General features: G+C 43.9%; 1 protein-coding gene across 1 annotated transcript in view; it reads right to left on the reverse strand.

Moving 5' to 3' along the window:
- Ndrg3 (NDRG family member 3) overlaps positions 1-13,220 on the reverse strand; it is a 62,259-nt gene that overhangs the window by 20,233 nt on the left and 28,806 nt on the right. The window contains 4 exon segments of the mRNA XM_032904614.1: positions 521-586; positions 588-642; positions 2,287-2,392; positions 10,442-10,477. Of these exon segments, the coding sequence (XP_032760505.1) occupies positions 521-586; positions 588-642; positions 2,287-2,392; positions 10,442-10,477 (263 nt within the window).

Raw genomic sequence — 13,220 nt, forward strand, 5'->3', positions numbered from 1 at the left:
CACTTGGGAGCCTGTGACTGACTGACAGAGCAAGTTTAGGATGATGGTGGGTGTCAAGGCCAGTCAGATGGTGTCTGCCCATCAATGTGGCTCCAGAAAAAATGGCTCTCCAAGTGACCAAACTCCATCCCTAGGTGGGAACTCAGATGGGACCACCCTCCCAGAACAGGGTCAAAGGAGTCTGGGCTCAGCCTATGTATTTGGAGATTCAGGAAGCGACACAAGGTGACAAATAAAAATGGATGAGTCAGGGGACAGATGAGGGAGAAGTGGGTACTCCAAACACATGACTTGTGCCTACAGGGACACAGGTCCTGGCCATGAAGAGCTTTTGTAGGTTTGTGAAAATACCAAGGAGCCATCAACACACGAGCTTCTGAGACCAAGGGCAGAAAGACGAGCAAGCAATACCACCCGTGGGTGTGACGCCATCAAGTGGGAGGGGAGCACAGCATTCAGTCCCCTACAGCCACCCACAGCCTGCATGCCTCCCACAGAGCTTCCCTGTGGCTTTACTTACCCTGTTGGGAAGGAGGTGCTGCTTCCCACCTGTTGGCCTGGGGCATCCACGTGACAGACAGCAAGTGTGGGTGATCTCTTGCATATCCTCAAAGTTGAAGAACGTGTTGAAGCAGGACTTATCTATGAGACAAAGGGATTCCTGTGCATCGGTTCCCCAGTTCTCCCTGCTTCCCCTCAGCCCTGCAAAGCTGACCAGTGTTCTCTCAGTCCCTTCTCCTCAGCAGCCCACTGGAGTGAGAGGTCTGCCCACAGCCTGTGCCTCAAGCCGCCCAAGGAAGACTCCATAGGGGGCACCTCAGTGCCTGGAGGACAGTGGTTCTCAATTCCATGCAATGGGCTCAGAGCAGAAAGCATCTTGGGGATAGTTGCTGGGTTTCCTGGTGGTGACAAACAATCTTCTACCCACAATGCTGTCTTCTATGCGCCTTGTCCCTCTACCGGATGAGGAAGGACTCTGAGCTCCCTGGCCGTGGCTAGGGCTATCCTCAGCTTCTGACACCCACCACATCGGGCTCTGCATTGTCAGGACTGCTGTGTGCCTGGAGGAGATGCTGCCTCCTTCTTAACCCTCTCAGCACAGGTCCTTCCTCACTTCCCAGGCTAAGACTCAGCCCTGGGCTGTCAGCTTAACACTCTGAAAGGCAGAGCAGCATGAAGGTGACATGTCTGCAGAGCCTGTGCAGAGACAGTTAGAACCTACACTTGAGAGGATATTCCAAATGCTGGCATTACACTCTCCCTGGTTTAGAGGATAATCTCACTCCACATGTTTAGCCTTGCTTTTCTGCAATGTTTTTTTAACAGAAGTGTCAAGGATTTTTATTTTGGAAAATCAGCATACAAATAATGAGAAATCTTCTGGTGGAAGTAAAATTTGAGTATGAAATTCATTTGTAGCTCACATATACAGACTGCCTCAGGTTTCTTGTATATGATGTTTTTAGTGCACCTCTGTGTGGCATGTGAGTCATTACATGAAATCAGGCCTGGGTGTTTCTCCTCGTAATACCACAGCAGCACTAAAACAACTCTGAGTTTTGCAGTATTGTTGCACTGAGTTTGGATGATAGGGATACTAAGAGCATGCTGTTATGAAGCACCTACTTAAACAAACTGCTGATAGGGCCAAAGGAAAACCGTTAGTAACTCAGTGAGCCTCTCACAACAATATTTTCTACCCTTATACATATGAATAAAACAAAACAACAACGACAGAAACCATGGCTGAGGATGAGAGGCTTAGCAGTAGAGCACTTCCTTTCCCTGAGTGCAGCCCTACATCCGTCCTCAGGACCACCACAGCTAAAGCAGCAAACTGGACTTTGGATGGACTTTAACAGCTGACAGATTCGTCTTTCCTCTTTAAGCAGACATAATAGAAAGGTAAAACCTAGGGCTAAAGTCCCTCAAACACACTGCCCTATGTACAACCCAAGAATATTAGCCCTGCACACAACAATAGGGACAGAGTGTTAAGAAAGAAGACTACCTCTGCTCTATTAAAATACCAGGGTTTAGGACTGCAGAGATGGCTCAGTGGTTAAGACCATTGGCTGTTCTTATTGAAGTCCAGGGTTTGGTGTGTAGCACCCATATGGTGGCTTTCGACCATCTGTAACAGGCATCAAGCACACACATGGTGCACATACATACATGTAGTACAATCACGCATGTGCATAAAGTTCTTTTAAAAAAATGAAATACTATTTTCTTAATATATAAAGATTATACATTATGATAAAAAGTTGTAAGTCAAATACATACGGTTGAGCCCAATGTCATGGTATGTCAGGATAACAGGTCTGTTTCCTTTTGGTAAGCCTCTTATGGTGACGTGGACCATACCATGGGGTGTTTCAATGTCATGTTCCTGTAATAAGACAGTGCAAAATCTCAGGCAGGCTTAATGAACTCTAAGTCCACCAGAAAGATGCAGTGCTATTCACACTATTCCAACATTCTAATTCTACTAACAAAATAGATAATTTTAGGATCTAGGAAACCAAGGATTTTTTGATAATAAATTTGTAATTAGGTATGAAAAGGAGATCAGCAAGTTGGATAAAGAACCTGGAACTATTTAGGGAAAGAACACAGAAGGAAACTGAAGATGTGAAACTGTTCCCAGGGAAAAAAGCCAGAGGCTTCAAAGATCTTGATAATTTTGGTAGACACTGAAAGGTATATTGGCCTCAAATCTCTCTCCTTTCCTGCCTGTCTCACACCACCTGTCCCTTAGAGCAGTGACTCTTGGCTGTCGTGTTCATAGAATACATTCCTAGACTAGAACCTTTGGGCCATGGCGGGAAGGTATCTAGTCACGTGCCATCAGCATCCCTCTAGGAACTGTGTTTGAGACTGAGAGAGCGCATCTGTGACTTGGTGCTTCTCCTGAAACTGGAGTAACCCTGGTAGCTGTGGTGGTCTGCCACCACTCTCACTCCTGGTCCTTGTTGTGTGCACCCTTAAGTCCTGAGACATCCTGGACTGCTCCTGGTTTAAGGGTGCTGGGCAGTTTGTTCCACCTGTCCCATGAGACATGAAGCGAAGGAAAAGTAAGTTGAGAAGCTGTTAGAGTAGAGCTCAGCTCAGGGAACCGAGTAAAGCCATAAAGGTTTGCAATTAGTAATGTTAGAGATTTAGTCTAGTTCTAAAAAAAAAAAGGTCGTATCTAGCCTCGTGGATGTCTGCTGAAATCTCCATCTGTCTCAAAGTTTCACACTGATAAGAAAGACTTAATTTTGCCAATTGGAATCTCAACAAATGCCATGGGCTTCCAGTATAATTTTCTTAATAGTGAATCTCATAACTTTGGCTTCTCTCATGTGGAAAAGACAATTTCTGCCTAATAGGACATCAGTGTATCTCAAATCCTAGGCTCCAGGGCAGAGCAGAGAGAGAGCTTGACTGATCATGGTATGAATGCTTCTCTACTACTCTACTACTTCTCTACTCTTCTTGGCTACTGATTTTGCCTATCAAAGCCCACTAAATGGCTTAAATAAAGGAAGGAGAAATGTCAACTAGGCTCAGGTATTGTGAACTGCTTATGAAATGAAGCATAGGGTTTGGATAGAAAGAATATTAAATGATAAATCTGTTATTGCACAGGCAGTTAGAGACTTGTCAGACTTACTGAGGAGATCTACATGTGTGTGTCGTTGTGTGTGACGCACACATACATACTAAATATCTGACTAAACCTGTACTATATGTTATATTCTGATCTGAGCTCTCTGAGTCTAACAGAGCAAACCAGAGAGATGTGACTTCTGCCTTAGAAATACTGTATTTTTGACAGAGTGCCAACCAATGAAATAAAAACTCAACTAACACAGCTTATGGCAAACACAGTACTGTCCTAAAAAACTAAGAAAGCAATCAGGAAGTACAAGCCGAATCCCACAAAATGCGGTTTGATACAACAAGACTGAGAAAAGAAGGCACATGTGCTCCTGGCAGACAGGGCATCTGCACAGCGGCTCTGGAGAAGGATCTGCAGAGTTCTACACTAAGAAGGGCCTACCTTCCTACCGTGATGATACTGCACTGAACCGCTGAACCTGGAAGCCAGCCCCAAGTAAATGTTATCCTGATAAGAAAAAAAAAAAAAAGGGAAGGCCCTACCTACTGCAACTGTACCTTTGGAGGTGTGTGTGTGTGTGTGTGTGTGTGTGTGTGTGTGTGTGTGTGTGTGTGTGTGTGTGTTTATTATGTGTCCCTGGTCACAATAACTCCTTTTAGATATATCTAAAGAAATTCTCAAACATGGTTATTTATACACACACAAACACACGCACACACATACACAAAATGATCAATCATGTTTATTTTTAAAACCTAGCCCCATATAACAGAAAAACTAGTAAATGAATTATGATTTACTTGTATAATGAAATGAAAATCAGTAAATTAGCAGTATAAGCATTAACTACAAAAAAGTCTGAAAAGGGCAGTGCCCAGAATCAAACAGGATGCAGAGGCCCGTGTGCAGTAAATTACCCATACTAAATTCCACAGCACACCACGGATAGCACGTGTTTATCAGAGTCAACATGTACATCCTTGAGCAATGAAATGGATTCTGAAACAGAACAAAAGGGGATCAGTAGCTCATCTCCATATTCTGTTTATTGAGAAAACTATAGGATTGAATAAGAATGTTGGGAGAGAGAAATAAGTCCTCTTATTCAGTCAGAAGTGAGGTCCCTCAAATGTGTTACTGTGACTACCTATTAGTAGAACTTTCCTTCTGCATCACTCAAACCTTTAATAAAATCTGAGTAAAAGGTCCACTTGGGCCTCAGATAAGCCACTGAATGAGACCCAAGAAAAGACTCGGATTATGATGTGGCCTTAACACGGAAGTCTCCCAATCCGTAGCCAGGTAGGCAACAGTAGTGTGTGTAAAGGGGACAGACAATGAGCTGAAAAAGGAAGACAAGGATAAAAATGGAGCTGTGGCTAGACATGGTGGCACATGTCTTTAATCCCAGGACTTGGGATGCAGGAGTAGGTGGGTCTCTGTGAGTTCAAGGCCAGCCTGATCTACAAACGAAGTCCAGGATAGCCTCTGTTATAAAGAAGAAATCCTGTCCCAAAAAACATGAAGGAAAAAAATTGAGTTGTCAAAGATGGAGTTTTAAAAAACCCTTTAAAGTAGGCGGGGTCAGGGCAATGTGACTGCTTTGTCATCATTCACAATGTGTATAAAATTCAGTCAAAATTGGGCCTTAAAAATTTCATCCTTGGGGTTGGGATTTAGCTCAATGGTAGAGCACTTGCCTATAGCGCAAGGCCCTGGGTTCGGTCCCCAGCTCCAAAAAAAAAAAAAAAAAAGAAAAAAAAAAAAAAAAAAAACCTCATCCTTTCCAGGGAGCGCTCAGTCCCTGCCTCCCCACAATGGGCCTTCAAGTCCCATAACAACCAGAGCATCAAAGGGCCAAGAGTCTTACTTTGCTGTCCTACTTTGCTGTTGCTCTGTGTTGCTCTTGGAGTTCCTCTTCCTTTGGAAAGAATGAACGAACATCCATGGTCTGGGAGCAAAGGCATGAAGAGGCAGAAGGAAGGCACTAACCTCCATGGGGGTCTGAATATATGTCCGCTGCAAATCAGGGGACGAGGTGCAGAGACAGCAGCTGGGGAGTGAGTCACTGATTCCACCGCCTTCCTGCTCTGCTCAGCCCTCATCTGCCTGACTGGCTTTCTTCAGGGACTGTCACCCCAGCGTTCTAGAATGTGGCCCACAATGGCAGCCTGTGCTCAGAGGGCAGAACTCGAAGTGGCCTCTCACGGGCTCTGGTGTCCATCCCTGCGGTGTGTACTTTAGGGACACATCCCGTTGCACTCCAGGCTTATGACACAACCTAAGCTCATCCAGGTGGCCGACATCTCCATCTGTGACGACTGTCTCCCCCGTCACCCACATGGCATCCTAACCAGAGCCTGGTAGAACCTGAGCCAGGTGGCACCAGTTTGATAACCAGCAACTTTGGACTTTCTCACGTCCTTTCCCTTTGGTTACACATGCCGTCACAGTATCATTGGTCCTTTATCTCTGAGACCAGTTAAATCATGGTCGCCTAATGCCTGACACTATTTCTTCTCCATTCTAGCAACTTTTTTGCTAATATGAAATGTTATTGTTTCTAATAATTAGGCTATCATATGAGTTTCCCAATGTTATATATGAATGTGTGTGCATGCGTGTGCGTGTCTCAGGTCTTTGCTAGGCAATTGTACTTCTTCTGACCTCCACTCTAAGTCCTAAATCACAGGGCTTGTTGATATAATGTTCCATCCAATACTACTGCACGAAGAGATGAGGTCTCCCCTCTTGCCTGTCACACCTTTCGCTCTAGTTCTCACAACACTCTCAGGCATCCAGTTTTTGCTTTTGCAGCCACCCACACCCCCAGCCTTCCCACCAGCCACATTTTTCATCTGAGAATCTCTTTTGTAATATGTCAACCTAAAAGTCTTTTCCTCTTTCAGAACTAGCTGTAGTATCTTCTTTCCACAGCCTTAAATGACCATTAGGAGAAAGAAAGAACAAATCACCAACCCCACCCCACACCCCAGAATTCTCTTTTACCACACTGTGTCTCAGGAGTGAGCATGACTAGTATGGGACCATTTCTCTACCACTAAGGATCCTGCCCTAAACTTATCGTGATGTACAGTAGAGACCTTTCTTCAGCACTGTGGCTCTGAGCTGTAAGTCTGATAGGTTGGTAGCCATCACGCATGTGACCTGATATTGTCTATTGGAGGAATAAACCCTCTACTTATAGAATGTGCGTATAGGCAGATGGCAATTTGTGACTTTGTTTTTGACTTTAGCTTTTTCTGCAAGGTCCTCCCACCCCCAACCCCCCTTGCCACCAACTTAATTCTAGTTTGGTAGCAAGCCATTCATTTACCAATCATGTATAAGATTTATGCTGTAGTGATAATATCTGGTCCTCAACCGAGCAACTGCAATTAAACAGGCAACATGAAATTATTCAATCCTTGGCCAAGCCTGGATTATTCTACACCGTTCATTATCGGCTTCTTCTACAGAGATGATCTATTCTGCCAGATAAGAGCTTCTTACTATCCACTAATAATTACTGAGTGCTGAAAACTGAGTATTGAACCTGGGGTCTTATACACAAGCACACTACCACTAAGCTACATCCCTAGTTAGTTTTTCTTTTAACACAGAGAACCCACATATCCAAAACTAGTGACAAACATGCAAATGTCACAAACACCTTCCATCATTCTATTTCTATTCGATCTAAACTAGAGTTGTATTTCATAATGCCAGGAGATTTCACTTAAAGTTTCAACACTTTTGGGTAGGTTCTTTTTTTATGCAAGATGAATTATTTTTAGCAGCACTAGAAGGAAAGAAACCAAAGCCACTGTATATCTACATTGGTGAAAATAAAGTTTAATTGGATACACTCCAAAAGAGAGTATGTCATATAAAGGTTCCAAAACCAGACACACCTTAGCACAATACTATGGTACTTCATTACAAAAAAACAAGCAGGAATATAGTTTGGGCTGGGGATTGAGCCCAGGCTCACACACGCATGGCAAGGGCTCTACCACTGTATTACGTGGTGGCTTCGACTTAAAATAATAATGACAGTAGCAGTAGTAGTTATTGTTATTACTGCTGTGGGATATGTGTGCAGCACAGTGCACATGTGGAAATCAAAGGACAAACGTTAAGGAGTCAATTCTCTCCTTCCACCTTGCTGAAGCATAGTTTTTCTTGTTTTTGCCATAGTGTATACTCTAGGTTAACTAGACTGTGGGCTTCTAAGAGAGTCTCCTGTCTTTGCCTCCTATCTCACTGTAGGAGTGATGGGATTATAGATACATAATTGTACTATGCTTTCTTTCTAAAACTTTTATTATATTTATTTATTTACTGGGGTGGAACTGGACATGCCATAGATGTTAGAAGACACCCTGTGAGAGTTTGGTCTCTCCTGCTATCCTGTGGGTTCTGGGAATCAAATTCCGGTGGTCAGCTTTGGCAGCAAGCACCTTTAACTGCTGAGCCATCTTGCTGACTGCATTCTCTCTCTCTCTCTCTCTTCTCTCTCTCTCTCTCTCTCTCTCTCTCTCTCTCTCTCTCTCTCTCTCTCTCTCAGCACACTGTAGCTGTCTTCAGGCACACCAGAAGAGGGCATCAGATCCCATTACAGATGGTTGTGAGCCACCATGTGGTTGCTGGGAATTGAACTCTTAACTGCTGAGCCATCTCTTTAGCCCCTGCATGTGGCTTTTTAAAGGAAGTTTTCTGAGACTGAACTCAGGTTATCAGGCTTCTGCAGTGAGCCTTTACATACGGAAACATCTCACTGGTTCCTTGCTAGAGTATTACTGTGTGTGCCTTGCATCCGTGTATGTATACCACAGCATACATGTGAGGGTCAAAGGGCAGATTTATGGAGTTGGTCTTTCCCAGTACCTTATGCAAGCTCTAGGGATTGAACTCGGGTCATAAGGCTTACATTGTAAGCTGCTTTATCCACTGGTCCATTCTACTGGCCCTTGCTAGACTATTTTTAAGCCTTAGTATTAAATTTAATTTCACTTAACGCTGTATTTATACTTAGATATGAAAAAAAGAATACTTGCTTAGCATGAGCAAGACCCTGGACATGCATGTAAACAAGCAAGCACACACATGTGAGTGCACACACATGCGAGTAAACAAGCATGCACGTGCGCACAGAGAGAGAGAGAGAGAGAGAGAGAGAGAGAGAGAGAGAGAGAGAGAGAGCAGACGGTTTAAACTTGCTAACCTCCTGGCATTTGATGAAAGCAAGCTTGCACGCATACTATTTTTGATGTGCCTTACACTGAGTCCTCCTGTCACTCATCTCAATGATCTCCTTCCTGGTAAATTATGTCAAAAGCAATCAACTCCAACTGTTCCAACTAGGACCCGAACCACAGCTAATGTCAGAGCAAATTAAAAACAACTAAACTCAATCTTGACTGTCCCGTGTCACAGAGTATCACAAGTTCTAAAGACTTTTTAAGTCTGAGTAAATGGCTCCCAAGCACACCGGGCTGGTTTTGTCATAAAGAACCAGCTGGACTGGGACTCAAGGCACTCAGGATGCTCTTCCTTGCACAGCCAGCCTCATCTGACCTGCCATAACCTCAGCTTTAAGGACAAGAGGACTCCTTAAATGACACTTCTAGACTTATCCAGGAGGAAATAGTCATGGACTCAGGAGAAGCCTGTTTTTCTGTCCCAATCATTCAATGTCCTCACTCAAATATTAAGAACAACAAAAACCTATAATATTGCTTTGTTGCTTTAAAACATTCATTTCAAAGATCATATCCAATAGACACTCCATCACAGGGCAGCAATAATTATGATAGAACTGGTTTGCCAATACAGAATTTTTTTTTAAATTTCTCTATACAAGGATTGAATAGACTGGTTTTTGCTTTTGAGCTAATGCTATAAAGACTGTACCTAACATGAAGTGGGTGTTGGAAGCAATTCTTTCCTGATGGATATGCACGATGGCTGAACACTGGACACAGGGAGCACAGTTCGAACAGCTATCCTTTCCTGCCAGTACCCTTTAAGTCAGCTTCATGCTGTAGCTGTGGCAGCCATCCCAGACTGAGAGAGTCAGGCTGTGTGGGCTTGTAAGGTTTCCCATATACCCATGAATTCCTTTCTTAGATTTCTTTCAGGGCTGGTTAACAGATAGGTGGGTGGGTAGAGAAGGGCTGGCTCCTTTTTCACTCATTTTCTAATTGGCAACAGGAGATTATGAAGAACAGTGCCATGTGGGAAAACACTGAGCCAGGAGAAAATTTGCATTTCCAGACATAAAGCCAAGAAACATCTTCATTTTGTATTAACAATACTTTGATCTTTGGTTTAGGAAACAATTTTGCTATTAAGATGTCTCTTCTGTCAACTGCCTGCCATCTGTTTTACCTTCCATTTACCACTTGTGACAAATGAGGTCTCTGATACCATCCAAGGAAAGGAGACCTCAATCACAAAGACACAGCTCAACTAAGGACCCTACAGTCGACAGACGGGTTCCTAAAGACACTCTTTGAATGTGAGAGCAAATCATTTTAAACACGCTTGATCCGTGACTAAAAGAGCACTGGTGAGTTCTCACCATTAGCTGTGATGAGTGGACTTCTAGCTAGGGGTGGTGGCTCATGCCGGTAAACCCAGAACTCAGGAGGCTGAAGCAGGAGCCACTGTCATGAGTTCAAGGTCAGCCTGGGTTACAGTCCCTGCTTGAACAAAACAAAATACAAACGACAGCAATACAAGCTCCACGTCTCTAAGACCATCAGCACAGGGAGGGACGCACTGTAGGGATCCTGTACAGAGCCTCTTTGGTGCTTGTACAGTCCTTACCTGACAGTCAAAGTCCTGGAAGTTTCGTGTGCCATTCTGTCAATAGAAGGCAGAAAACACAGTCAGTTTCCCCAAATGTGCAGTAAACTTAGTTCACAGTGAAAGTAGTGCACGAGTAGCCTCCTGGTTGTCACAAACTAAAATGATCCTCAGTGAAAGGTCTGGAGAGGGAGTGGGTGTTTGACGGCTACTGCAGGCTATGTTTTCAGAGGTGAGGCTAACGTGAAGATAGCCTCGTTACCCAGCAAATCCTGTGTGTCATGCCTTCTGGGGAAGAAAGCAGTAACGTGTAGGCAGACAGGGAAAATGAACCTGAGGGTGCTCTAAAGTTCACCCTCAACACATGGGAGCAGCACCTGGAAAGGAGGAAACCTGGAAGAAATTGGAGGCCACACTGAGAGGGATGGAGGACAGAAAATAGTTTCCAGATTTAGAAATTAAGGAAACAGTAAGAAGACAAAGCCAGAAAATGAAAACCTCAAATCTAACTTTTGTTGGATTTCTTAAAAAAAGCAGTGCTGGGGAGATGGCTCGCCAGTTAAGAGTGAGCACTGTGCTGGGCATAACTTTATCCCAGCACTAGAAGCAGAGGCAGGTGGATCTCTGAGGTCGGGCCAGCCTGGTCTGTAGAATGAGTTCCAGGACAGCCTTCGGAGGACATGAGTTCAGCTCTGGCCCTCATGTGGAGCAGCTCACAACCATGTGTAACTCCTGTTCCAGGGAACCCAAAACCTCTGGCTCCTGCGGATAGGAGAGCGACAGGGAGATGCGGTGGAACCAACACCCCTGCATCTTTCAAGTCCTTGATGGCGGCAGGGATTTCTGCGATTCCTCCAGGAATGTGATGCCGTTTCCGATTCACTCTTTTCTTTGGCAGACGCAAGTCTAAAGGCTTCCATTTAGCCTTTCCAATCATAATGCCCTCACTCCACAGGTCAGGGAACCAATGTGAGAATTCTGCCAACTTCTAAGTATGTCTATTTCTTTATACATTCTGGAACTGGGGAAATGGCCACAGGATGTGTTTGGGGACCTACTGGACCTACTGTGAATCGGACATCAGTCAAAACTCCATTAATCACCTGTCCTCCATAAGCCCCTACTTTAACTGGAGGGTCACAATGTTTCTTGGGGTCTCCCGGGATCAGCGTCAATTCAGAACCAGTATCCTACCCTGGAAAGTCTGATTATTTCCTTTTCTCCAGTGTACAGTTACCCTTGTAAAAGGCTGTAGATCCCTCTGGGGAAGAACTGGAGAAAAGCTTACAGCATAACTTTTAGGTGTCTTATCAAGATCCTTCCTCAGGGGAACCTGGCCACCCCTTCATTCAAGGGGTTCTGGTCTGCAAACTGGCTCAAGTCTGGAAACTGATTCACTGGCCTAGACACCCTGATACATGTGGCCACATCCACACACACACACACACGTATATTAATAAAAATAACAAATCTTTTTTTAAAGAAGGAAAAGGAAAAGCAAGGCTGTGGGCTAAAGAGATGCTTGAGCAGTTTCTGTGCTGCCTTGCAGAGGACCCAGGTTAGGTGGTTCCCAACCACCTGTAAGTTCTCCAAGGGATCTGATGCCTTCTTCTGGCCTCTGTGGGCTTTGCACACATATAGACAGGCTCACACAGATAGACATAAGTAAAAATCAATGACTTTTGTTTTCTAAAAACCAATGTTTCTGAAGGGAACAAAAACTGAACAGAGTTCTTAATTACACTAATTATATCCTACAAAATAGCCAGTAAGAAAAAGGAGGGAAAGTCACTGCATCATTTAAGAAGTACACCATATCTAAAAGCTTCAAACGACATTCACCGGGCTTCTAAATGGGGATTTATGGTGGTGATTCTCGAGGGAATCAGTGGAGTGATGCAGAGGCATCCCTGCAATGTTTAAGGTGCCAGAGCTGAAGGAGTACAGTGTAAGAGTACACGGGGGGGGGGGGACAGGTGATATATTTGAAATAAAAAAGAGAGAGAGAAAAACCCTTCTGACTTGATTTTTTTTAATGAAGTGTAAGCCATTCCCTGAAAAACTCTTATAGTTGCTAATAAGCACCTTCTCAACACTGTCCTTCTAGACATCTGATTGTTCACGCTGGTCTTAGAAATAGTTCTTCCATGCACTAGAGGTCTAGATCTGCAGTAGAGCACTGGCCTTAGCATGTTCAAGGCCCTGGGTTCGACTCCCAACATTAAGAAAAGGAAAAAAATGCCATTCTTCCTGATCCACACTTACCCAGCTGTCAAGACAAAACAGAGGTTGAGGCAGAGCCCTATGAATACACACACCAAAGGAAACAAACTATCCTGTTCAGGAGAGGAGCTAGTAAACCAACTGGAGTAATCTGGAGCAATATAGTAACCATTAGTTACATGAACAATCCAACCTGTGCTTGTGTGTAATTGTTTTTACATTGCTTTTATTTTTGTTTGGTGAGATGGGCTCTCACTGTATAGCCATGAAGTCATAATCCTCTTAGCTCCTGAGTGCTGAGATTAAAGGTGTATGCAGTACACCTTGATATTAGGTTTAAAATTATTACAGAAACTTGTATATGACATTGATGACCTTCAGCAGGAATAAAGTTCTAGATAAGCAGCCTTGGGTTTTCTATGATGTACCCAGTAAAGTCACAACAGGTCGACCGTGGGAAACTGCAGATGCTAACAATGACAAAAGGACAGGGAAGGCTGGTCTGAGCACCATTCTTGACTCAAAGCTGAATACATAATTTTAAAGTCTTAAACAGTTACAGCACATGAAGACAGCT

Source organism: Rattus rattus, chromosome 5 (genome assembly GCF_011064425.1).
Source record: "Rattus rattus isolate New Zealand chromosome 5, Rrattus_CSIRO_v1, whole genome shotgun sequence".
Taxonomy (NCBI): domain Eukaryota; kingdom Metazoa; phylum Chordata; class Mammalia; order Rodentia; family Muridae; genus Rattus; species Rattus rattus.